The sequence below is a fragment of the Syngnathoides biaculeatus genome, chromosome 10 (genome assembly GCF_019802595.1).
Source record: "Syngnathoides biaculeatus isolate LvHL_M chromosome 10, ASM1980259v1, whole genome shotgun sequence".
NCBI lineage: Eukaryota > Metazoa > Chordata > Actinopteri > Syngnathiformes > Syngnathidae > Syngnathoides > Syngnathoides biaculeatus.
In genome coordinates, this window is record NC_084649.1 from 24,835,838 (window position 1) to 24,862,346 (window position 26,509).

Genomic DNA, 26,509 nt, shown 5'->3' on the forward strand with positions numbered 1-26,509 from the left:
TTTTCCTTATCAATGACATTTTATTGGGAATAAAATGCGTGTATTTTGGCAAAGTGACTCTCCTTCAAGGGATGCGGCGCGTGGAAGAAAAGACAGACCGGAATTGATCACTGATGCAGTGATTAGGGCGGTCTGTGAATCCCAAAAAAGGGACGAGACATTTATTTCAAATATGTGTTATTATAAAAAAAAAGAAATTGGGGAGTTATTCTGTGCTTCTAAACATTCGAAATAATATACTTTAGATTTTTAATTCCAATATTCTGCAATAATTTTGCTCCCAATTATCGCACCGTCTGAATATGCCGCTGGCCCGTGCCTAATAACCCTCCTGCGTATGCATTTGTGAGATTTTTTATTTTCAAAATGTAAAATATGTGCCTTGACTCAAAGGTCAGGGAACAGTTTTCCAAACGAATGACGCTGGTAAATCTGCTTTGCAACATTAAGACTGTAGAGTGCATCTGAATGAGCAGTGGCAACTGTCGGGAATTATGAACAATTTTGAGACGTACAATAGAAAATATGTTGTATAAAATCTATCAATTTTCATCATGAAACCTCAATACGAGGCCTTGCTTTTCCTTTTTCTTCTCTCTAATGGTCGTGGAAGCCCGGCATGGGGAAAGGCCTGGCGAACTCTTCCACGCGATGGCGTAGCTCGGCGATACGGGCCACCGTCTCGGGGTCCTCCAGGAGGAAGTTTTTGAAGTCCTGGAGCTTCCCTGCACGGCAACGGGAGACGAGATTGAAAAGCCATACCGAGGCGGGTGGGGACAGGCGATTTATCACTAATTCGCAGCATCGCCATCGCAACGTGATCCCGTGCGCTCACCTGTCTTTTTCTTCACATCCAAGGCAATGTGGAAGCCCTCGTCCATGAGCTCCACGACCCGAACAAAGTCGGCTTCTTTGAACTGCCTGGAGGTCAAAGCTGGAGCGCCTGCAACACACGCCAAGAAAATACATCAAAATGAAGCAGCACAAGCAACTTTTTGCCTTCAGAAACTGAGCGGAGGAGCGTGATGGGGATCATCAAAAACAGTGTGGAGTACTTTTGGTATTGTGGCTTTGTGTTACACGCATAGATGCATATAATGCCACTGACCATTCTTGATGAATATTGTTCATATTGCTGCATAAAGTGTTTGCGTAGTACAGTCTTCTGAGAATTTATTTACCATCAGCTGTCGATCAGTCATCAAAAGTGATCAGATGGTGGATATTTCAGGCATGTGGAAATTGCACCCAAGGATGAGCCACAATTCTTTCCCTGATTTCCTGATGGAGTTCAATTCATTTTGCCATGATTTCAAACAAGGAAGCGGAGCGTTTCAGGTGGGGCCTGAAATAGATGTTCTGTCAATTCATTGACATGTTGTCAGTTAACCTACCAGGAACTTCCTAAGTCATGACCTTCTTATCTGGGCTTCCCTGTGTTCTTTCAAGACATGGTACTTTTGTGTATGTAAACTTTTGACAAAGACAATAACAAGATGAATTTCTGAAAGAAATACTCTGTCTCTTGTGTTATTGTGGCATTTTACTAAATTAAATAATTTTGGTGATCCTGTTCAAATTGCCACATATAGTGTTTGCGTAGCACAATTTTCTGAGGATTTATTTACCATCAGCTGTCCATCTGTCATCAAAAGTGATCAGATGGTGGACATTTCACACATGTGGAAATTGCACCCAAGGATGAGCCACAATTCTTTCGCTGATTTCCTGGTCGACTTCAATTAATTTTGCCATGATTTTAAACAAGGAAGGAGAGTGTTTGAGGGGGGGGTCTTAAATAGATGTTTTGTCAATTAATTTACATGTTGTCAGTTAACCTACCAGGAGCTTCCGAAGCCATAACCTCATTATCTGGGCTTCCCTGTGTTCTTTCAAGACATGGTACTTTTTGTGTATGTAAACTTTTGACCTCCAATAAAATGAAATTCTGCAATAAATTATCTCTCGTGTTATTTTTTAGAATTTGTATTATTATTTTATTTACAAAATTAAATAATTTTGGTGATCGTGACTGACCTGAAACAGGAGAAGTTAAGTCAGATGACTTCAAACAGTGAGACAAAAAAATGAAACGTGTTTTTGTGCAGTGTACATAAACATCTGTCTTCAAATGTGTGTGTCTGTGTGTGTATTCTTATGTTAACGTTGCCTTGCTAATAATACAATTTTCCCATTGAGGAACAAAAAAGGTGTACTGGTATTCTATTTTATTCTAATGTCTCAGTTTCATAGTTGCATGGTCACTTATGGGGGGGTGGGGGGAGTAAACACGGGGAATAATATAAGATCTAGCCTTGAGATTAAGGAAAAAAAAAAGGCTGGGTATGTGTGGAGCTTCTGAACTTACTGGAAGATGATTAAAAAGCTAAACATATTTAATTAATCATGCCATGCTTAGTGCTCGTGGCTTAATTGGCGCCTGACTCATTTCCGTATGCAGAGCTGTATTTTTTTAACTATTGAAAACAAACTTAAAAGCATTATGTGCAGAGGCTGTGAAGCGCAAGGTAAATATGATGAGAACCTCACCAAGTTTAAATCTGTAAATTACTTTTTTTTTTTTTTTCCCTTTTCTTTTGAGAGGTTAAAATGATCTGGATCATGCTTCCTACCAAGCCTGAGGCCTCCGGGGGTCAGGGCGCTCTTGTCGCCAGGGCAGGTGTTCTTGTTGGCCGTGATGGAAACCAGCTCCAGTACTCTTTCGGCCCTGGCGCCGTCGATGCCCTTGGGCCGGAGATCCACAAGAACCAGGTGGTTGTCGGTTCCCCCTGAAAAACATAAGATTCCAACCAAAAATCTATCGTTAGACTATTTTTGAAAATATGTCTGTGAGCGAGCCATTCTGCACTTCCGCTCTTGTGTGACCTTATTTACATAATTAACGACTTTAGACAGAGTTGCTCCACCCGTGACTTGGTAAGTGTAGGTGGGGAAGCTCCAGGGCTGCTTTCAAGAATATTGTACCTAAAACACCACCACAGTGATGTTGTATGGTTTATTCTCGTTTTTATGAAAAGTGGGTAATTAAAAAAAATAAAAATAATGACTGGCACTGAAATAAATTAACAGTTTAACAAGTCCCCATCCTTTTTCTTTGCCGCTTATCCTCACGATCCCAGCTGTCAACCAACAGGCAGGAGGCGGGGTACACCCTGAACTGGTTGCCAGCCAATCGCAGGCCACATGGAAAGAAACAACAGTCGCGCTCACAATCACACCTAGGGGCAATTGAGAGTGTCCAATTAATGTTGCTTGTTTTTGGGATGTGGGAGGAAACTGCAGTGCCGGGAGGAAACCCACGCAGGCACAGGGAGAACATGCAAACTCCACACAGGCGGGGCTGGGATCGAACCCAGGTCCTCAGAACTGTGAGGCCGATGCTTTACTAACTGAGCCACCGTGCCGCCCCATTTAACGTTCTCTCTTTTTTAAATTTGTTAGCAGAATTAAAAACGAAACTGACAACGGATTTCCATGTAACTTTGTGGGGATTGGGGAAGTGGTGCAAATGGGGAAAAACATTTGACCTTTACGTCATATTACATTGAGCTCTCAGGGCTCAACAGTAAATAATTCATATTGATTTTATTTTTTTTTCACCTTTAAATTTTGCTGGTGTAATCAACGTTTTCTTAAATGACCGGCCTATCCAGTGACGTTAGCTTGTTGCACTGACTTAATAAATTTGCATTATTGTCATTGCATTTAAAGAGTATTTTTTTTTTAACTTTGCAATTGATAAAATGTTTTGTTTATAGTGAACATATTAACTGTTTTCGGGCTTAGGCCAAAGTGATCAAAGTATTGCTATGCCACCGTCTTCACGCCAGGAAAATATGTTGAATTGAGGATCTCGATTTATCCATCTTACCCCACCGTGGAGCCAAGGAACTATAGTGAAGTGAAAAGTAGGGCTTGCAGGAGGTGTTGTGTGGTAATTGTAAACATTTTTAGAGTGTCTTCAATGACACAGAAATACAAAAACAATATTACCTGATACGAGGGTGTAGCCTTTGCTGAGCAGCGCGTTAGCCATGGCCTTGGAGTTCTTGATAACTTGAGCGATGTACTCCTTAAACATAGGAGAATGCGCCTGGAAACAAAAATTACACTGAGGCTGTAAAGTTAACATTAAACGGATCAAAAAGAATGCGTCAATTAAAACAAAAACACTGACCGTAATTTCTCAAAAATAATGCGCACATTTCTCCCAAAATATTTTCAAAAAGTTAATAAAGCGTATTATATTTAGGTACGGATGAAAAATAAAAAAATACAAATCACATGGTATAGTCATATACAGGTCCATAGAGTGTAAAAAAACGGTATACATATACATTTCGATATGATATTCAATGTCTTACGTTACACGTTTATATATATTACGGTAATGTGCGCCCCAACCTGAGCAGCAAATTGTTTGTTGGCATTGTACATTGGTAGAAGTGTTTTTACAGATTTTTTAGGTCAACTTTGGGGGTGGCCATTATACTTCAGGACGCAATATACTCCTGAAATTACGGTACTAATGGGCACAATTATTGTTGCATTAGTATTACCGCACTACTGGGCACTTAATGAATCTCTGTACTTTAATGTTTATGGCCTAATTGTACATTTTGTCATAGCAGTTTCTTTATTGTGGTACCAGTACGGCTTTACCTAACAGAGAAATTCTCAGCATTTTACTACCATTACTTCACCAACAAATGTGGCGTTGATGATTCCGATTGAATTGTTTTTTTTTTTGTTTGTTTTTTTACCTGTCTTAGCGCCACAGCGACACCAGCGATGGCGTGGTTGTGAGGACCACCCTGCAGCGAGGGGAAGACCGAGAAGTTGATCTTGTCCTCCAGGTCGTACGTGACCTCTTTGCCCTTCTTGTCCACGGAGCGAACGCCCTTGCGATAGAAGATGAGACCCGCTCTGGACAAACGAACGAAGCGCCCAGGAAGGTGACGGAGGCGTCCGACGTGAATATCTCGAGTGAGCCGGTTAGCGCGTTACCTGGCTCCTCGGAGGGACTTGTGTGTGGTGGACGTGACCAGGTCAGCGTGTTCGAACGGCGACGGGATGGCTTTGGCTGCCACCAGCCCGCTGATGTGAGCCATGTCAGCCAGCATGTAGGCCTTGATGTCACCGCACAGCTGAGGGAGACAAGAAGAAAAAATATATACCAAAAAAATTGCATTTCCTGTTGCATATTTGATGTCTGCATGCCGTTAGCGTAATCAACAGGTTAATGAAACAATCTTTGGTCCTTCTCTGTCTAAATTCATTCCATTTAAATTAGGGATGGTTATTTGACATTTTAATACTGTATTTAACAACAAACGAGTGAGCGGTGCACCTTTTTTTTTATTTAGTGGTCAGGACGTCTGCCTCACAGATGAGCGGTTGTGCGTTCAAGTCTCAGTTTAGGCTTTCCTGTCTTAAGTTTGTATGCTCTCCCTTTTCTTGTATCCATTTACTCTGACGTCTGCTCACATTCCCAAAACATGCGTTAGGTTGACTGAAGATTATCAAACTGTCCAAAGGTGTAAATAATGTGAATACTTGTTGCTCATGCCCCTACGTAACCAAAGTCACGTGACTGGCCATATTGACGGTCTAGCAAAGCATTCTTCAATAATAAACCGCTGGGATAGGCTTCGGCCCCTGTACACGGAAGCATATTACGGCCACATGTTAATCTATGTAAACCTCTGTGTGACTGAGGATTTATTTTCTTCTTTTAAATACGCATTGTACTCATTTGAGAACAATCCATATTAAAAAAAAAATAAATAAAAAAGTCTGTCGGGGAGAGGTTTATTGAAGTTTTAACGTCTGGCCGCAACACGCTTCCGTGTACGTTGGAGATGACTCCCTGCCTTTTTTTTTAACGCATTGTTCTCAAATGAACCAACTTGGCATTAAAAATACTTCTTGGGAATTTGAGATTGAGAAGAATAATTCTCATCTGAAATGAAGTGATAGGGTTATGGCTATGCAGTCGTGTGTATTTGATTGGGCACCGTCCATCATGTTTAATTGCCGAAATCCACCGATCTTTTCTGGTCTTTTCAGATGGTATTCTATAGAATTGAATATCTGTCTCATCTTTTGTAACAACCAACAGCACAACAAGTCTCGGGCATTGTGAATATTCTGCGCCGGTTCAATGTCCCCCACACTGTCGAGGACCTCTTATTGTCTGGCAATATGGCGCCGTGAAAATGGCGACGTTACGTGCACGAGCCTGCGATTGACTGGGAACCGGTTTAGAGTGTCCAATGTCAGCTGGGAAAGATGGCAAATAAACCACAACCCTAATGAGGACAAGCACTATAGAATAAGGGATAAATGGATGACAAAGGCATTTCAAATGAGAGCTGGTGTATTGAGCATTCGTCCGAGGGGCCCACATAATATATACGTCTTTGCCTTCTCTTGCCAACATTTATGGAGATGAGGCCCCAGTAATAAACAGCTCGCAAGCATGCAAATGACTCGCTGGCGAGGGATCAGAGCGCCAGATCCTTTTAGCGCTTCAGTAAAAATTGGGAATTATTATGAAAATCGGCCATATCTTAACTGGATCGCCGCACGTTTGTTAGTGGGCTCTCTTGATGACAAAGGCGGACGATCACCGTCTGCTGGAGGGTTGGGGTGTGTGTGTGGTGTGTGTGTGTGCGTGTGTGTGTGTCGCTCCAAAGGCTACCCAGGTAACAAACCTAGAAATCTGTCGAGGAGCCCGCCGGTTTGTGCCATAAAACAGTGAACGGTTCCACGGAGACACACTATTGTGGAGGTGTGGGGGGGGGGGGGGGCAGTTTGTGTGTGGAGAAATATGGCCCCACTTCAGGAGTAGTGGCAGAGCCGTTATGGATCTTAATAAAGACACACAGCGCCATAATGGCGGGACACTCCATCTGATGACACCTTGCAAAGTGGAGCTGTGCAACCAAGACAAATCAGCGGGTGGGTTTCACAAAAAGAAAGAAAGATAACAGGCTCTCTGGTGCACTCTGCGAGAGTGAAGTGTTGTTTGAAGTTGCTCCGTGTGTCCGCCTTCATTCTGGGTGAGTCGACAATAGCGGAAGATAATAATGGATGTTGGCATGTATTGTTGTTACGTTACAGCTGATCCAAAAAAACAAATTTTTACTAAGGAAAGGTAGGGCTCCGATATTGTACTTTATGAAGACAGATTAAATAAAATGTAAAGAATTAAAACAGTTTGTGCATCACGATTTACTGCAGCAATTCAATTCGGTCTGCTGATCCTTGAGGTGTTCCCGCATTAGCCACCGGGTGCAGTCATGCAGACACAAACAAAGAATAGCGCCAAAAATACCAAGGTGACTCAGTAAGTTGCAGTAATAGTAGTCATTTTTCACAGAGGATAAAGAATATATGCCTGTGGTTATCGTTACATTCGATTTAATTCTGTTCCTTCACCCTGTGTATACCGCAAATTAGAGTCACGAACGGGCTGCTGACTTTGGGCAAGAGCAACATGGTGCATCTTGGAAAAGTTGCAAATCAATTGCAAGGTCTTCAATTAATCTACATACACGTTTTATGGATTTGGGTGGAAGCCAGAGTATCGGGGGGGGGGAAAAAAGGTACTAGGAGGGGGAGAATATGCAAACGGAAATAATTCGGAGATCAGAAACTTCAGGCTGACCAGAATCCCTTCCTGTGATGAGAAATGGCCGCTTAAGTGGGGATGAGTCGTACTTTTAAGCATTGTCAACTGTTCTAGTCAACAAACAATGTTTAATATGTTAATATCGTGTTTATTTTTCAGATCAATACTGTGATCGGTTACAGTTATACAGGAATTTCTGGTTGTAGTGAGCCAAGGCTTACACAAGTCATCCGTGTTGGCTGTGAGCTTCTCTCGTTATGACCCATTAATTATGCTTTTGGTTCCCAGCTATTTACAAGCATGGAGAAGTCAGCATAGAAGTGTGTACTGTCATCCCATTTTTCTACATCACAACAAATTCTACTTTCTGCTCTGTTATCATCACAATCTTGGTCGAATTTAATATTCTATAACTTCACGGGGATAAACAGTATTTGATGTATTGGACGGGCCAATTATCGGCGCAGATATTCGGCATTTTGTTGCATATCAGCATCAGCCATTTTTCTCCAAATTTGAGAGGTGATAAGATATCAAGTTGACACTAGCTTTAGTTCAAAACTATTTCTTTGATTATTTTAATTTTAAGTTAACTTCAGAGATGCTCTTGAAAGTGGGAAATTATTTTATTATGTATGTTGTTACGTTGAATGTGTGGAAAACATTTGGTGTACAAAAAGTTATGTAGCTATTTATTAGGGTTCATGATGTTGACCCAGAGAGCTCCCTGCACTTCAACTTTTTAGATATCTATTGGCTAATATGAAAAAAAAACAAAAAACAATAACCTGTTGTGGAAGAATGGTGGGACAGCTGGTAAAGCGTTGGCCTCACAGTTCTGAGGACCCGGGTTCGATCCCGGCCCCACCTGTGGGTAGTTTGCATGTTCTCCGCGTGCCTGCGTGGGTTTTCTCCGGGCACTCCGGTTTCCTCCCACATCCCAAAAACATGCAACATTAATTGGGCACTCTAAATTGCCCCTAGGTGTGATTGTGAGTGCGGCTGTTTGTCTCTATGTGCTCTGGGATTGGCTCGCAACCAGTTCAGGTTGTACCCCGCCCCCTGCCCGTTGACAGCTTGGATAGGCTCCAGCCCTCCCCGTGAGGATAAGCGTCAAAGAAAGTGGATGGATGGATAACCTTTTGTAAATGGGAAAAGTAGTGTAACGTAAACAAAGTTAAGTGTTGGTGTATACACTAAATTTCCCTTTTGCTCCAACTGAATATCAGCTCCAAATATGGATTATAGTCCTCCTTGACCACAAATAATCGGTATGAGAGGTAGGGAAGGTGGGAGGGGGACACATCAGTCTACCCATAATTTAACAGTGACATGTTGTGTAAAATGCGCTTTACCATTTGTTTGAAGAAAAACAGCTGGGTTTCTGTAGTCCCTGTTCACCCGTGAAGTGTGAAATTAAACAACCACGTAAATAGCTATCTACCCATTTCCGAAAACGTGCTAGTGAGTCGTACAGACGTGATTTGCCTGAATGGAAAAAAAGCCGGGTGTTGGGGGTTGTAAGCATGATCAAAGGATGAATAACCGATTTTAACGCGCAGGTTTTATAAATTGCATTATGAATGAAATATATATATATATATGAATTTGACAACAATTAACGTCATGTGTCGTTACCAGTAAATAATATAATAAAGTAATTGCTCTCACCTCGTTATTGTGGCGGTCGATCAATTTCGCGAATGAAGTCGCTTAACAGAGTGCTAACTTTCTTCTTTCCAACTGTGTCGACGATTTCTCGTTCCATCCAATCCCATCGGGATTTATTTTTGACATATCTGTCAATTTCTTTCACTCGAGAGGCGTCCTTCCTCTTGACCATCGGTCATCGCGTTCGCTTGAAAATGGCCCCATGAACCACCTCGTATAAAACAAGCGTTTTCATTGGCCAGGAGGAACACATTCGACCAATCAACAGACGTGTATCTAATCTTCCACCTCGCTTGCAAAAGTCGCACCGGAATATGAACGAGGGTGGATTCTGGCGCGGGTTACGGTCGGAATATTGCAGAAAAACGGAGAATGTTTATATCCTTTATCAATGGGGCAATTTAAAACGACGGAATTCCGCCTATAAACGGAAAAATCACACGTCTGGTCGTTAAATTAGCCAGCGTTAGCTTTGTGCAGGCGCCATACGTTTGGAGTCTGGACTCGGGTGGGTGAAGTATGATACCAAAGCCAAAATGTAAGCACATCTGAACTGAGTTTGTTGGAAGCAGAGATTAGCGCTAGCTAAAGCCGATGGCATCTGATAAGTGGCACGTACTCGACTGCTTGGTGAAGTTGTCAAAGTAGGGCATACGTGTGTACAGTAAAAACTTGCACACTTGAGCTTTGGGATTAAAAAAACAAAAACATTTTCTTACTCCCAGATATTTGGGTGCAATCTATCCTTCATTATTCACAGTAAACTGACTGGTTTCAGGTTTCACAAGAAATATTTGTTCGGTGTTGTCTGGTGACACCTTGGTGCTAAGCACTTATGTTGAACTTCCTTCCTTTCAAACGGCCTGATTTTAGTCACGAAATATTGTGTTTCAAGTGTTCTTCTGATTTGAAAGTAACTTTGACAGAGCATTAAGTACCAAAAAAACAAACAGGCAAAGCGAGACAGGGTCAAGGGCAGGTGAGGCGTGGGCACCTTCTTGATGCGAGCGTAGTCAATGAGGCGGGCGTAGGCGCTGGTGCCGGCGATGATGAGACGGGGCCTGAACAGCTTGGCCGTCAGCTCCATCTGGTCGTAGTCGATGAGTCCTGTCGCAGGCTGGGGGGTGGGGAAGTGGCGAAGAGCAGAAAAGAGCAGGGGCGGGGGGAAGATTTAGGGTAAGACGTCGTTGGGAAGGAACCAGATTATATTAAACAGGAAAGAGACAGAAGGAGTGGGGGAAAAAAAAGTTAGATATGTGAGGCACCGTTACAAATAACATCAAAGAGAGATTATTTCCATTCGACATTGCAAGATTTTAAATATTCCAACTACCTTAAAAGCAGGAAGGAATTTATTGAAAAAGATATTTTGATGTGTTATATCAAGAAAGAGCAATAGAGCTAATGCGGTCTTAATGCAACTTTCAGTCGAGGCGGAACACATCGGGAGTTTGCTTTTATTGAAATAAGTCAAATTACAAGAAATGGCTGAAGCGTCCCCCCTCCTTTCAAGTTGGACAAAAGCCCAAAAGCGAGACGGCAGGGAAAAAGGGAGGAGTTGAAAGAAAAGTGAGACAAGTGAAAGGAGGAAGAAGGGGAAGGCTTTTATTTCGACAATCTGCTAATCTCCCATCTGCGGAGCGCATCCTCGGCTGCCCCCCTCGCTCTATCAACTGGACCGTCGTGAGGGCAGAACCGACGGTGATGGCCGGCCTGTCGATTTCCCATTATCTCTCCCGCAGAGGAGTCCTGGCTGAACATGCATCACGGAGGCCCGAGGAGGGGAACTCCCAGAACCATCCGTCAGCCAACTCCAGCTATTGCGGCTCGATGGACAAAAAACTCAACGATGCTTATTCTATGCAACGGACATCTTTATTGTGAATAATCATCATTATTATAAAACAGAATAATAATAATACTTATGATTATTACTACTATTAAATCACTACTCCAATCACATGATTTTAACCTTTCAATATCTGAAAAAAAAAAAAAGTAATTTCTCAAATCAAGAATAACATATGTTTACTCAATCTGAACTAGTTAAAAAATATATATACATCATGGCGATGAAATAACTTTATGTGATTAAACAAAAACATTTTTGGCACTTTTTTTTTTTTTTTCTTCTTCATGCGGTGCCGAGATATCGGATTGCCATTTGGTATCTACATTAATTCAATTTACTTCATAAATCCTTTTCCATTTAAAAGAAAATATTACAATGCTAATTAGCACGCAAACCAATTGATGGAGGACAAAATATTACAGCAATTTTCTCTGCTTTATGTGTAAGTTTCCATGTTAAAGAGTAATTTTTCCCCAGAGGAGACAGAGTGCAGCAGGAAAATAAAGCACTAGAACAAAGTGGAGACTGTGGACTACAATAATGTTAATGTGTGTATTGTTGTCTTTCAGTCTATTTTGATCAAAAATATTGAAGTCCCAACGTGGCAAAAAAAAAACCCAAAATGCTGCTGAGTTTGGATGGAATGGCCACTTCAACCTGGTCATGAGTACAAACCCACCAAGAATTTTGAAAATTTAACAGACCGTAATTTCCGGTCTATCAACCGCAACTTTTTTCCCCACACACTTTCAACTCTGCGGTTTACGCGGTGATGTGGCTAGTTTGTGCACTTTTTCTCATGGCCGCGAGGGCGCACTCGAGCGGAAAAGGTTAAGAGTGAGACTGGAGGAATATATGTGCCGAGGAAGTGACTTTTACCGGTCCAGCCCTGTTAGCGCTGCGCTAGCGTGTTACAACCGTGTCATAGTGATTTTTACCAGTATGTTTTTTTTTTTTTTAACTGGCCCTATTAGCGTGGCGCTAGCTTTAGCGCGGCGGTCCTAGCGTTAAACTCTTTGTGTACCATCTTTTTGAATAACACTTGTTTTAATGTGGGCAGTTGCGCCTTTTACACGGCTGCGGCTCATGTATGTACCAAATGGTATTTCCTTTACAAATGTACTCGGTGAGGCTTATAACCAGGTGCGCTCTGTAGACTGGGAATTATGGGATTTACATGCACAGCAGTGTACATACATTTTCATTTGGAAAAACACTCCTGGAAGTTTGAATTTTCAAGTATTTTGCTCCCCCTCCAATTGCCAATTCATTTGTCAGACGAAGAAGGATAAACGCAGCGATTGAGTGAAAAGTGCATAAATGTGAGGCTGAGGCAGTGTCAACCCATTTTATGTTTCTTGAAGTCTGACTCCCCAGACTTTGAAAATATGACTGAACTGTATGCTGACATGGTTGTGTTTGGATTCATCTCTACTGTTGATCATGGATTTGAAGTGTAAACAAACTAAGTAGAGGGTAAGGGAGTCTGTACTTACATTGAGTTTGTAGGGCATGGACTCAAAATAGATGGAGGTGGCTGAGATCCTCTTCACATCAGACATATAGCCATGGGTCAGACTGGGGAGGAGGGTGGCAATAAAACACAACATGACTGAAAGAACTGCGTCGAGAAAGGGTAAAATTGATCATTCTTAAGAATAAATGAAACTGGAATGCATATCAAGTGTAAATATACTGACTGTCCTCCGTCTGGAAGGTCGAGGCCCATGATACGGTCGTGGGGGTTGAGTACGGCGGTGTAGACGGCAAAGTTGGCGGGGGAGCCCGAGTAGGGCTGGACGTTGACGCCCCACTTGGCCGGGTCCAAGTCGAAGGCCTCCAGGGCTCGCTTTTGGCACAGGAGCTCAATTTGATCTACTACTTCTGCTCCGCCGTAATACCTGTGAAAATGGATACCAGAGACACAAATTGTCTCTTTTTTTTTTTGTCAACAAGGGAAATATTATACAGTGATGCCTCGGTTCTCGACCACAATCTGTTCAAGAAAACGGTTCAAGGCGTGATTTGTTCGAAAACCGAATTGATGTTTCCGCATTACAATGAAAGGAAAAAGAAATAATGCGTTCCATGCCTATGAAATTAGGCCTTTTAAAGCATTTTTTTTTAGCTTTTCCTGATAATAAACTCCATATTAGAAATACATCATGAACCATGATTGGAGGTTAATACGGTAGTCATCGATAAGAAGAAAAACAACAGTCACTACCGGGACATGTCTGTGTACAGAGGCTGCATTATACAGAATAACAAAAGTCCGCGGCTTGTGCCGTGCGTTTTATGTAATTTTCTTTTTTTTTTTTTTTTGGGAGGGGGGGGGGGTTCGAATTGACAATAAGAAAACCCGTCATGTGTGGGTCAACTGGTTGCAGCGCGCGCGATGTTATTTCCAGGTTTTTTCGGGGGAGTTCGAGTACCGATTTTTATTTGAAAAAAATAAAAATAAATAAATAAATCGCTAAATTTTCACAAGAAAAAAGATTTGTTTGAAAAGGGGAACGTTCGAGAACCGAGGCTTTACTGTATACTATGGATATAAAAAGTCTACACATCCCTGTTCAAAGAGGTTTTTGTAATGTACAAAAGTTAGACCAAGAAAAATAATTTCAAACTTGTTCCACCATTATTGTTCCCTATAGCCTCCACAACTCTAACCATTTTTTACCCCTTCTTTTCAAAAGCGCAAGTGAAAATAAACGGGAACTCTGAAATTCCCCCCCATCTGGGAGATTTTGTTTTGTTTTCTGTTATAGATATGATCTGAATCACTAAACACACAAAATATGATGGTGACATGCTTTGGCAGCGGGAAGGAATGATGAAGAATTTGAAAAAGCCATTTTAAAGACATCCACAGTTATACGACAGGTATGGATGCTACTACACATTAGTTCATCCATTTTCTTAGCCGCTTATCCTCAGGAGGGTCGCGGAGAGTGCTGGAGCCTACCCCAGCTGACAACGAGCAGGAGGCGGGGTACACCCTCAACTGGTTGCCAGCCAATCGCAGGGCACATGGCAACAAACAACAGCCGCACTGACAATCGCACCTTGGGACAATTTAGCGTGTACAATTAATGAAGCATGTTTTGGGGATGTGGGAGGAAACCGGAGTGCCCGGAGAAAACCCACGCAAGCACGGAGAGAACATGCAAACTCCACACAGGCACGGCCGGGATCAAACCCGGGTCCTCAGAACTGTGAGGCCAACGCGTTACCAGGTGAGCCAGTTCAATGGTTTAGTCTTTATATAAAATATAACCAGATATTGTGTTGAGTTCAATTGAGCTGTACAGGTTGGAGGTCACAGTAAGGATGGACAAAAATTGCAAAATTATTTCGCTTCACATCTCATTCGAACAGGGATGCATCTTTTCATATCTACTGTTGCTAAATGGCAGTATGGAAGACTAATTTACTCCAGGCTGCAGTCGATCCTCTACTATGATTTGTTCAAAAATATTCCAGTGGAATTACACACTACGGCAACAGAGCGTTCAAGTATTTCGTCAGTGAGATTGATTGCACTTTGCTTCCTTCCATTAAAGAGTCAAACCCAATGAAAGCGCAGATCTGCGAGATTATTTGCTTTTGCAAATTTGGATGTTTGCCGACAGTTGCATCCCAGGATTTTAACATCTATTAACATAACTAACAAGATTGTGTGCGCTAAGATGACACGCTCACCTTCTCCCAGGGTAGCCTTCGGAGTATTTGTTGTTCAGACAGGAGCCCTGAGCCTCCAGAGCTGCTCGGCTGCAGAAATTCTGTGGGAAGGACACAAACAAAAAAAGCATTCCCATGAATTGCAGAAGTCGACAGAGGCGACAAGGACGGAAAATTAAAATGTGCTAGGCAAGAAGACGCAAGACATCCTTTTCCGTCATGTATTGACTGCGGCGGATGGGCGAGAGGAGGGCTTGTGTGACTTTGGGGGCGAAATGTTGATGTTTACTGGGAAGGGCTCACAAAAACATAAATAAACAGACATTCAACCGACAATCGTAACAAGCTAGTTCAGGAGAATCTTTGGCCCTCAATTTATGAAAAAATGTAATCATTTAGAGGGGGTCTTTTCACACTGTCCATTATGTTTTATGGGGGAGAACATGAGCAAATCGGACGTTTAATAAAACTAAATGCAATGACTTAATCCGCTGCACCAGGTTTTTCCTCCTCTCGTTGCCTTTTTCTTCATATTTAGAATTGGGGTTGTGGTGTTGGGGCACATTTTCTGGGAAAATTGAGTTGTTTAACCACAGCTGAAGTTCTGATAATTGGTCTTGACTGAACAAAGAGAAACGTCGCTGAACATATTGCTAGTAACCAAAAAGGAGAATTAGTGTGGATAGGGAATAGGCCCAACCGTGAATAGAGAAAATCACAATTTCTTTTATTGATGGCCAATATGATTGCAATGGGGGTGGAGGGTGAGGGATTTTTATTTTATTTTTTAACTGAAAAGAATTCTTGCATGAACAAAGATGCACAACCAATAAGTGTTTTGGAATTGTAGTTGTACCTCAATAATGGGAAAAAAAGTCAATAATTTGCAAAAAGTAAAACGAAAAAATTGAAAGAAAAAAATTGTGATGAGAAAAAAAACATTTATATATATACACCGGGAACTGGCCCGAGTGGACTCTGCGGGGTCTCCAGTATTAATAGGCATGATCATTAGGAATTCTGTAAATTTTATGTAGTGGAATCATACAAACCATTTTATGTTTATTACTTTTGAATATCAGTACTTTTTGCCATCTTTTATTCATTGCAAACCTAATTGATTGATGAGTTATTAATTTTCCCAATAATCCATCAAGGAAATTAACTCATCCCTAATCAATATTATTTTATGCTGTGGAACAGCAACGTTTTTGGCGGCAAGCCTATGATGTATTTGATTTTATGATGGAGGGTGAAGGGGGGGGCAAGCATTTGTAAGGACTTGTATAATGTGCAATCCAACACCATCATAAATCACAGCCTCCAAAATGACCACTAAAATAAATTATCATAAAAAGCGCCCTCCTCACAGAGATTAAATTTAAAATAATCCTCGCAATAGGGAAGATTTATTGCCCCGGTGTAGGGTAAGATTTATTTATCTCTAGTCATGCCCTCACATATGCACATACGTGCCCACCAAAATTTTGCTTTAAATGCCCGCAGCCGGTTAATTTACACACGTATTTGTGTATAGTTGCACTTGTGAGGAAAAAATACACCCGAGAGCCTGCCTGAGCCCCACCGAGCTCTCCTCTGACTCGCGGCGCGGGCCGTTGAGGAGGCAGAATGAAGATATCCGCGTTATCTCGCACCGGAGCGGCACGGCTTTGTGCGGAGAGGCGGCCGACACGCTCCGCTGAACATTGACTGCGGCGAGGAAGAAGCAGCCGGCGGAAAACCTTGTCAAGTAACATTTCACCGCTTCCGGCCTTCAAATGAAAACAGGACGCTGTCCAAAGCTGCTTTGGTGCAAGTGAACGGGTTTCTCCACAATACAAGGAGAGATTTCAATGTTTAGCCACTGCTTAATATACATCAACTGACCTAGAAAACATTATTTGATCAACAGTGGCAGTGCTTAAAAAAACATCATCCATCCATCCATCCATCATCTACCGCTTTTCCGGGTCAGGTCGCGGGGGAAGTAGCTTCAGCAGGGATAGGCAGACTTCCCTTTCCCCAGCCACTTCTTCCAGCTCTTCCGTAGGGATCCCGAGACCCCAAGATACTTGAACTCCTCCACTTGGGGAAGAATCTCATCCCTGACCTGGAGAGGGCAAGCCACCCTATTCCGACCGAGGAGCGTGGTCTCGGATTTGGAGGTGCTGATTCCCATCCCAGCCGCTTCGGACTCGGCTGCGAATCGCTCCAGTGAGGGCTGGAGATCACGGCTTGATGAAGCCAACAGAACCACATTATCTGCAAAGACCAGAGATGCGATTCTGAGGCCGCCAAACCGTCGCCTAGAAATTCTGTCCATAAAAATTATGAACAAAATCGGTGACAAAGGGCAGCCTTGGCGGTGTCCAACTCTCACCGGAAACCAGTCAGACATATTACCGGCAATGCGGACCAAATTCTGACAGGGGTCGTACAGGCATCGAACAGCTCGTATCAGGGAGTTTAGTACCCCATACCCCCGAAGAACCCCACACAGGACAACCCGAGGGACACGGTTGAATCCCTTCTCCAAGTCCACAAAACCATCAAAAACCAAAACAATCAATAAAACTCCATCTTCAGAACGTTGCTCGTCATTTATTTTGTGTTTCTAGTTTGTTACCTCGGATGCAATTAGCTCCAAGCCACGACACTGCCGGTCTTTCTCCTTCAACAGCAGGTCCCACATCTCCGGGTCATCCTGAGCCAGGCTCTCCTGGCCCGTCCACGGCCGCTCCTCGTCGGCCGCTCGGCTGGCGGCGTGGGACTGTTGCCTGCGTACGCAGATGCGAGCCGGCGTGCGTTGGCACAGTGGCTGTCGGAGGGGAAGAAAAAAAAAAAAAAAGGATGATTTTTTTTTTTTTTCTATTTACATGATATGGATTCTGATAATCTGAGAAGAATCCATATTGAGAGGTTCTAAGAAAGCCATTACATTGTATGTTCTATAATGAGGATCACAGTTTTAATAGTCTAATACATTTTTTTTCTCCCTTCAGTTGAATTTGAAAATGTCTCAAATTTAGCCTGATGGAATTGGTCACTTGCATGTTTTGTATGATATGAATTATCAGCACAGTTGTTCATTACACTGCCATCAGCACTTCTACAAAGCAAATTTTTACAGCCTCAGTGTCCCGAAAGAGAGAATGAATTCAGCATTTCTATCTTATCTAATCTGGACTCGGCCTGTTCCAAGGCTGCAATGTTCGACCGTGGCAATCTGTGCGTTATACACGTACAAAAGTATTGAGACATACCTGCACAAGATTAACCTGAATGTATTTGATTTGAAACAGTAAAGACATGATCAGATGAGTCTGCTGTGGAAGCCCTGACCTCCACCCCACCAAATAAATGATATTTTCTTCCATTTTCACATGGACTGATCCCGGAGTACATCTCAACGGACAGACAAGGAGATCGCGTAAGCGCAACAAAAATGTCAGAAGGCTGATTGGACTCGCGACAAATTGGTGGCCTTACGTCACTTAATAAGCGGTTAAAAACGACGACTCTCGCGTCGCTTGCGCCCCGCCCACGCAGGCGTGTAGTTATCGCCTGTCTGCGTGTGCAGGGGTGTGAGGGACGGCCTCCCTCCAACAGTGCCATTAAGTGGAAATTTAAAAGGTCGGAAGTTGGCGAAAAGTGAATACAAAAAGTACGTCAGCACACTCAGTCAATGCACCGAGTGATGATTTGGACTTGAAAAACGGAAGGAAAGCAATGGATGGCCATGTTTGCTGACAAGATCTATTTCCTGTATTGCCTATCATGTTCTGAGCTGGAGTCGAGGTCATCAGATATTAATACTATAATATACAGCAGCGATTCCCAACCAGGGCGCCGCGAGAGTCTTAAGTCTAAAAACTGTTGCGCCACACGTTCTTAGTAATTTCACCATCAATCTTTCTCATGACAGCTTACGGCCATGCTACCCCGAGAACGCCCGATCTCGTCAGATCTCGGAAGCTAAGCGGGTTTTGGCCGACTTGGATGGGAGACCGCCTGGGAATACCAGGTCCTGTGAGCTTCTCTCCCCGGCTAAATGCAGAGGGCTTGCATAAGGAAGGGCATCCGCCAAACAAATATGCGTTCAGCTAAGATGACACGCTGTGGCGACCCCTAACGGGACAAGCCAAAAGGACAGAAAATGGTATTAAGTATTATTGCATTTCTAATTTTTCAGCAGTGTGAGTACTGCTTGCTCATTTATCCATCTTGATATTGTGACAAGAGTTAGTCCAGGTGGCCAACCCTCCACTGGACCGGCGGCCAGTCAGTCGCGGGCCAGTTGCGATCGAGCAACTGCTCCCGCGCCAGCTACTTTGAAAGTCATTTGCGCGAACTGCTACTCTACACGTTCCCAAAAAAAGATGTGAAAGAAAACACCTCGTGATTCAACATCCATGCCGCCTCTAGCTGTGCTGCTGCAGGTGGCGGAAAGGACAACGGTGACACGCCAAGGGAGGCGGCTGGCATGTTAATGGCGGAGGCGCTCGACTCTGTGCCCTGGCCTTCTGTCACCTGTGGCAGTGAGTTCGAAAAGGGGAGCGCAACCCCCCCTCCAACACACATACACACTATTCCCTGGAAGATGAGGAGGAGATGAGGGCTGGCTCCCTCTTGCTGAGAAATCACACGGGTCATTAAACCTTGACGGAAACTGTCCTTTGCTGTCTGCACTTCTGTGGAGGGGGGGGGGGGGGTCAGCGATGGCACAGAAAGCCAGCAAAACTCTCACCGTGCCTCATCCCTGCTTCCCCCTCCCTCCTCCCGTCACATAACGCCGCTAAGCAACTGCCTGAGTAGCACCAGCGTGGCGTTTTTATTAGCTTTTTTTCTTCAAATCAAATTTGTTTCAGAGCGGAATGGGGCTGCTTTTAAACAAACACATGGGGCAGTTCCCTGAGGTCTATCTGGACGCCTAATTTTGCCTTCCTGGCGGTTAGCGGCGATGAATTCATAATCACGGGATAAAGTGATCTGAGGAGAACGGGAGCCAAGACACGAGCACCAAATGAGCTATTTTTAGGCAACATATTACCTGTCTGTCCAAGGTGAACTTGAAGAAAACTAAAAAGGAGAGGCTACAGATTAAATGAATCTCACTCGAAAAACAAAGAAATAAACCCAAGATACATGTTTTTGGAATGCGGGAAGGCGGAACAACTGGAAAGCGTTGGCCTCACAGTTCCGAGACCCTGGGTTCAATCCCGGATCCCCCTCCCCCCGTGTGGGGTTTTTCATGTTCTCCCCTTGTCTACGTGGATTTTCTCCGGGCACTCTGGTTTCCTTCCACATCTCAAAAACATGCAACATTAATTGGACAATAAATTGCCCCTAGGTGCAATTGTGTGGTCGTACTTGGGGTCAACAATACACCTAACCCAATATGTTGCAATGGAGAGTGCGGTAAAGAAGTGAAGAAACTGGTCCAGACGGTGTGGAAGGTGTCTGGTGTTCTATGTGACAGAAGAGTCTCCGGTAGGATGAAGGGCAAAGTTTATAAAACAGTGGTGAGGCCGGCCATGATGTACAGATTAGAGACTGTGACACTGAAGAGACAACAGGAAGCAGAACTGGAGATGTTGAGGTTCTCGGTTGGATAGGATTAGAAATGAGCTCATTAGAGGGACAGCCAAAGTTGGACGTTTTGGAGACAAGGCTCGAGAGAGCGGACCTGGATGGTTTGGACATGTCCAGAGGTGAGAGAGGGAGGAAATTGGTAGGAGGATGGTAAGGATGGAACTACCAGGGAAGAGAGCGAGATGAAGATCAAAGAAATGGTTGATGGATGTTGGGAGGGAGGACATGAGGACAGTTTGGGTGTTGGACAGGAGGATGCACGAGACAGGCTAAGATGGAAAAAGATGACACGCTGTGGCGATCAGGACAAGCCGAAAGGAAAAGAAGAAGTATGATTCTGAGTGTGACTGTTTGTCTCCATGTGCCCTGCGATTTCCTGGCAACCAGTTCAGGGTGTACCCCTACCTCCTGCCCCTTGAAAGCTGGGAACGACTCAAGGCTCAAGCACGCCCCGCAACCCTTGTGAGGATAAGTGGCAAAAAAAATGGATGGAGAATGGATGGAATGCGGGAAGATGCCAGAGTAAACAGAACACCCACGCAAGCACATGCAAACTTAAACACCTCACAAGAATTCCCCAGTTGAGATTTGAACCCAGAACGTCGGAAGTGTGAGGCAGCCGTGCTAACCACTCCTTCACCATGCTGGCCAGGGTAGATATTGTGCAGTGGCCAACAAGTGTCGCTGAATTACATATTTTTGACGACAACCAAGAGGGTTCTAATGCATCTGCTTTACGTTTACGGCAAACGCGGCTACAGCCATTCCACAAACGCACCCGACGGTCGATACGGCTCGTGCATTATCGTCCTGGAACTGCGCCACTCGGTAGGAACGTAACTTAAGGCAGTTTGCCTTCCCTATCGCAAAGAACGGTGGCGGGGAAAGAAAAGTAAAAATGTTTCATTTGTCCTTCCTCTGTATTATTGTTGCCCATTTCCTGAGGCGACTCTTGAGGCGAGTCAATTTTACAGATGACTGCCGTCCATCAATGGGCATACCAAACAATCAGCCAGGTAAGACAAGAGGGGGTGAAAAAAGTGGGGGGGATTAGAGAAAAGGAGAAAGATACGTGAGCGAGCAGCAAAAGCAGAAGCATCCGTCAGTCTGACACAGTTTCCTTTGCTCTGTCAGCGGCTAATAGGAAGGCTGTCCGTTACAAATTGCCCCGTGATTCAGTCGGGATGACACTCGACTGAGGAAATCGGAACGGGGCTGAGGAGGGGTGCGGCGACGGGAGGCAGAGGCCGCAACGGCTTCACTCTGCGCCGGTCGGAGGTTTGTCAGGGTGACAATCAAGACCTTAAACGAGTCGCTCGGCTGCATCTACGCTACACCGGGCACCGTTTGAATCCGCGTAGTGTGGTGCGGATTTTCACCAGCCTGAAACCAAAGGTTTTTAAAAGTAGCTTAGTGAAATTGTGCGCCAATGTTGCGTGACAACGGTGGGAAATTTTGCACATCGGTCCAACAGAAAAGCAGGAAAACAAGTAGGGCTGTGTGATTCAGTTCACCTCTAACTATTTCCTTGTGGTTCCAATTCCAATGGGCATATTAAACTGAGGCCAGGAACCGCTGCATCAAATTGGAGACTGCGGACTGACACAAGCGTAAAGTGATTCAGTAGCTCGCAAAAATTGTTACTTTATGAACATTTTTACATGTTGAATTCATCAGTCCCTCAGATTTGAAAAGCGTACGGGTGTGGTCAGTCATGCCCGCAGATATAAAGTTGCGGGTGTGTGTTCTTTTTTGTAATTATGAGTGTACCCTTTTAAGAGCAGAGGGGGGCGGTGTCACTTAAACTAGGAAGTAAAAGTAGGCTCAGCAGGTTGTTAGAGACCGTCTGCTTCCGTGTTTAAAAAAAAAAAAAAAAGATGTCAGATGTGGTTCACTGTGCTGGATCGGTTTTCATGTGCGCTGACAGCGTGCGACAAGTGCGCAATTGCACAGTAGCACAGCTTAGAGGGAACATTGGTCAAGACTGCACAAAAGAAGCAATGTCCTTCACTAGCTATGTATTTCTACTCATAACAAATTTTATGAGCGTGATTTTTCGTAGTCAACTGCAGATTTGTGAGTGTGATGGCATGCGGGCGTATACGCGCCCATCAAATCACAGTGACTGAATTCATGGTTAACTCTTAGCTGCAAAAGGCATAAGAAATCATGTAGACTACAGCTCTGATATGAGATTTTTTTCTGGTTGGAGGAGTTACTCTTGTACGACAGTCAGTTAACAGAAAACACACGTGAGACACTGCGAAGAACTGTCACTCGGCAAGAAAAAAGTACTCGTAGTCTGGGAATGACCGTACAATTAGTGGTTTTTATTTTTTGGACAGTTGTTATTGACGTGACATGAAATCTTATCATCATATTTACATTTTAACAACACGTCATGTCTAAGTTAATTCATTCCCGAGTCCAAGTGCGCACATCTAATGTTCAAAATGCAAAGTTGATTAAAATGGTCTCGATCAGAGGTTCTCCATTGGTGGTCACGTATTATGAAATGCACTTTGCAAAGGTTGTAATGTACGTATGTGCGCAAAAAGAGGATGTTACAAGGGTATAAAACATTTTTGGGGGGGAGTTGACACCTATATAAGACTACTGCGACCTAATGACGATGGGGAAAAAAAATGGAATCCAAAGGTGAGAAGATTTGACCTGTTCTCAATGATGCTACAAGTCATCTGGACACTTTGGAATATTGCTAACGATTACGTTTACTCAAAGATGTACAATAAAATCTGGGATAAAAATTATTTATATTGTTAAGAAAAAAATATGGAAATTATTTGAACTCAATAATGGAAAACATTTTTCATTATCTCCAGCATGTTATTTTCAGCCGAAAAATATAAACTTAAAAAAAAAATCCACTCCAAAGACTGAATTTTAAATGATAAATGTTATGTTACAATGTAGAAAGCTGAAGTTTATTTTTACTTTTTTTACTTCAGAGTTCAGGATGAGGCCAACAAAGTCAAACAAAAACTCTTCTGACCTTACACATTCACAAGTGAAAGACCAACACGGCTTTGCCAAACCAAAGAAAAAAAAAGTTAAACGTTCGCTTGTGATGCGTGCTTAAACGATTAGCAGCGAAACGATTAGCGGCAGATGGAAACACGTGAATCTAAATAACGGAACAAATAAAGGACTTGTAAGACCGTATCTGCGGCCACATGACACTTTGAATATACTCAAGGTCATTCCTTGTCATTTAGGAGGAACCACGAATGAATTCCATTTCTGACCAACAGTTGGGTAGAGAGAGTTAGGATATGTTGAGGTAGCCATTAATAAAAATGTTCTATGTTTAACAGTGAAAATGAAAGTGAAAATTGGGTCAATTTCATTTTTCAATTACATTGATTAATTGCACGTCCTACTCACAACTATGGACAATTTAGAGTCCATCCAGGAAAATCAATCGTAAAAGTTAGACTGGTCCAATCCTCACAAAGGTAAAATCCATTGCTACGTGGTCATAACTGAGTTGGCCCGAGTCAAAGGTTAAGACCGGGGTGTCAAACTCATTTTTATCGCGGGCCACATTGTAGTTACGGTTTCTGTCAGAGCGCCTTTGTAACTGAAACCATGAAAATCTTTAATTGACCCATCATATTTACACATTAAATATATTAACTAGTTTTGGAATCAGAAATCAACTATTGTTGATGTTTGGTAACACAAAAATGCTTGCAATCACGTGATAATGGCCGCCATTTCTACAGACGAGCTCGGCGTTGCGGACGACATCACCATGGCAACGTCCACAGACCCATGTGCAAGCGGCGAGCGGTGGATGGTTTCTGCCGACTTTAATTCACTTGATGATGTCGCCAAAGCTAGATATGTACAGAAAATCAAACTCTGTGAAGATATCGATCGGTATACTCTCCACAACGACGTACTTTCAAAAGATCTGAAAAACTTCCCTGAAGGAGAATATCCGGACTCGAAATACACATGCTCACCCCTTACAAAATGATCAGAACAGACTTTCAAACAACCATTTGCCTTGTGAACCCGAGCTTCGTTCGGACCTGCACGTCGTATATTTACAAGTTTTTTTCCCATAACTCCATTGTATCTTCTCCTTCTAATCTTTGAAACACAGGAAAAAAATCACTTCCCAATGTCTCTGTTTCCGCGATTTCCACATCCGTAGATGCAACAAAAATCTGGCACAACCACGATGGATAGCTGATTGTAGTACCCGGATGTACAAGCGTGACGTCACGTGCAACCCAGCCATATCTCAACGTCATCATTTATGATATGACGGTTTGAAGTTTTGTTTCAAATCCAAACAAAAACCATGGAAATTGATACACATGATTTACCTTTGCGGGCCAGATGAAATCATGTGGCAGGCCACATCTGGCCCTTGGCCCTTGAGTTTGACACCTGTGATCAAAGCGGTTTGTTCTGTTGCCGGACACAAAAAAAAAAAAAAAAATGGTCGTGTTCGGTGTTTTGATAACGTGTCTCACAAATCATTCACTACAATAAAAACAGCGAGGAGAAGAGTTTGCCACCGTAATGTCGTTGCCAGATAAGCCGACAGCTACTCTTTCTTTCTATCGTGATGTGGTTGGTGGCGTTTTGGTCTTCTCGGGGACGCTAAACACGATAAGAGCCATAAGTATAATCTTTCGGATTGGTTTTTTTCCCCATTCATTTGTCACGTTTAAAAAAAAAAAAATATGTACCCCTCTTATGGTTTGTGCCCTCCAATCATCCCTTTGCACACACACACAAAAAAAAAACCTGTTATCGCTTACATAACTATCAAAATCCGTGAGTTAATATTTACTAGCTTCACTTGGGGTGTTTTTCCACGTTCATTTTGCACTTTGGAACCTTTATTGAGGCCCGAAGACCAAATAATGATAAACCTTTGTAGGGCAGTTGACACTGATGGGGTTGGGGGGGTTCGAAAGAAGCGCCTGAAGGTAAATATTGTCATCGTGAAGGAACATTTAAAACGACCTAAACACTTTTTTTGTGTGTGTGTGTGTGAGGTGATGTTCCATTCAAAGAGTCGAGAAGCCGAGCAGCTCATGATGAAACTGAGCAGTGGCTGTTGCATCATGACTTCAGCCGCACACACTCACTCACTCACTGACACATCATACAGTACACGTTAGCCGGCTAGCTTGACACTTTCAATGAACACAATTCTGGGTGACTAAAACGGACAGCGACATTAATATTGAAATACATTTGTGAAATGTGAACGTGTACACACGGGAACAGAAGCAGGTGTTTTTGACAACCACGTTACACGAGAGGCAGCTTGCGTGGAAGCTTAGCGAGCGACGAGAAAACCGAAGAGTCCAAACACGCGCGAAAAGAATTCAAACGCGTCCATTATTGGGCCACTCACCCGGGTTAGTTGTCTCGCAGCGAAGGACAGCATGTTTCCAGTTTCGGGGTGAGGAGAAGGAGCAGCTCAGCCTGCAGCCAACCGAGCTCCGCCGCTTGTCACAGGCACACGCCCGAAAGAGGGCTGAGCGAGTCGGCGGCGGCGCTTGGTGACGTCGACGCGCGACCGCAAAAAGGCACGACGGGAAATGTAGTCTGGGGGGGGGGGAATTTACGCAACCGCGACACGTGCAGCCAAATTAAGTAACTTTCCTTCTTCGTTTATTGCTCTGCACAACTATTTACTCTTCCGCCAACAATACCTCCGAACGCTTTTGTAAATGACGGATCTATTCATATTTTTTAATTTATTGAAAATAATTAAGAAAGTACAGTTGCACAACATCACTCCGTGCTATTGGATAATGAGTCATACATATGTGAGTCATTTTCATATACAGCAATTTGATCAATGACCGTAGCACACTGAATTTCATTTGAAAATCAATTCATTTGACAGATTTAAAATTCGGATTTATTGGCAGTTATTATTCACAAGTTTCCAAGACAAAAAAAAAATACGTTTCCATGTGATATTTTTTCACACTCTTCATGCTAAATTGTCTTAAATGTTATGTGTCCAAAATTAAATTTCATTATTTGGTGTTGGT

General features: G+C 43.2%; 1 protein-coding gene across 1 annotated transcript; it reads right to left on the bottom strand.

Moving 5' to 3' along the window:
- Positions 1–26,022, bottom strand: shmt2 (serine hydroxymethyltransferase 2 (mitochondrial)). Its single transcript, XM_061833191.1, has 12 exons — positions 25,861–26,022; positions 17,491–17,682; positions 14,886–14,965; positions 12,881–13,081; positions 12,677–12,758; positions 10,323–10,445; positions 5,029–5,168; positions 4,785–4,947; positions 4,015–4,114; positions 2,634–2,789; positions 836–943; positions 1–725 (listed from the first exon to the last, which is right to left on the bottom strand). Exons 1-12 carry the CDS (start codon positions 25,891–25,893, stop codon positions 598–600), a joined length of 1,506 nt encoding a protein of 501 aa, XP_061689175.1. The 5' UTR covers positions 25,894–26,022; the 3' UTR covers positions 1–597.
- Positions 26,023–26,509: the final 487 nt, after the last annotated feature.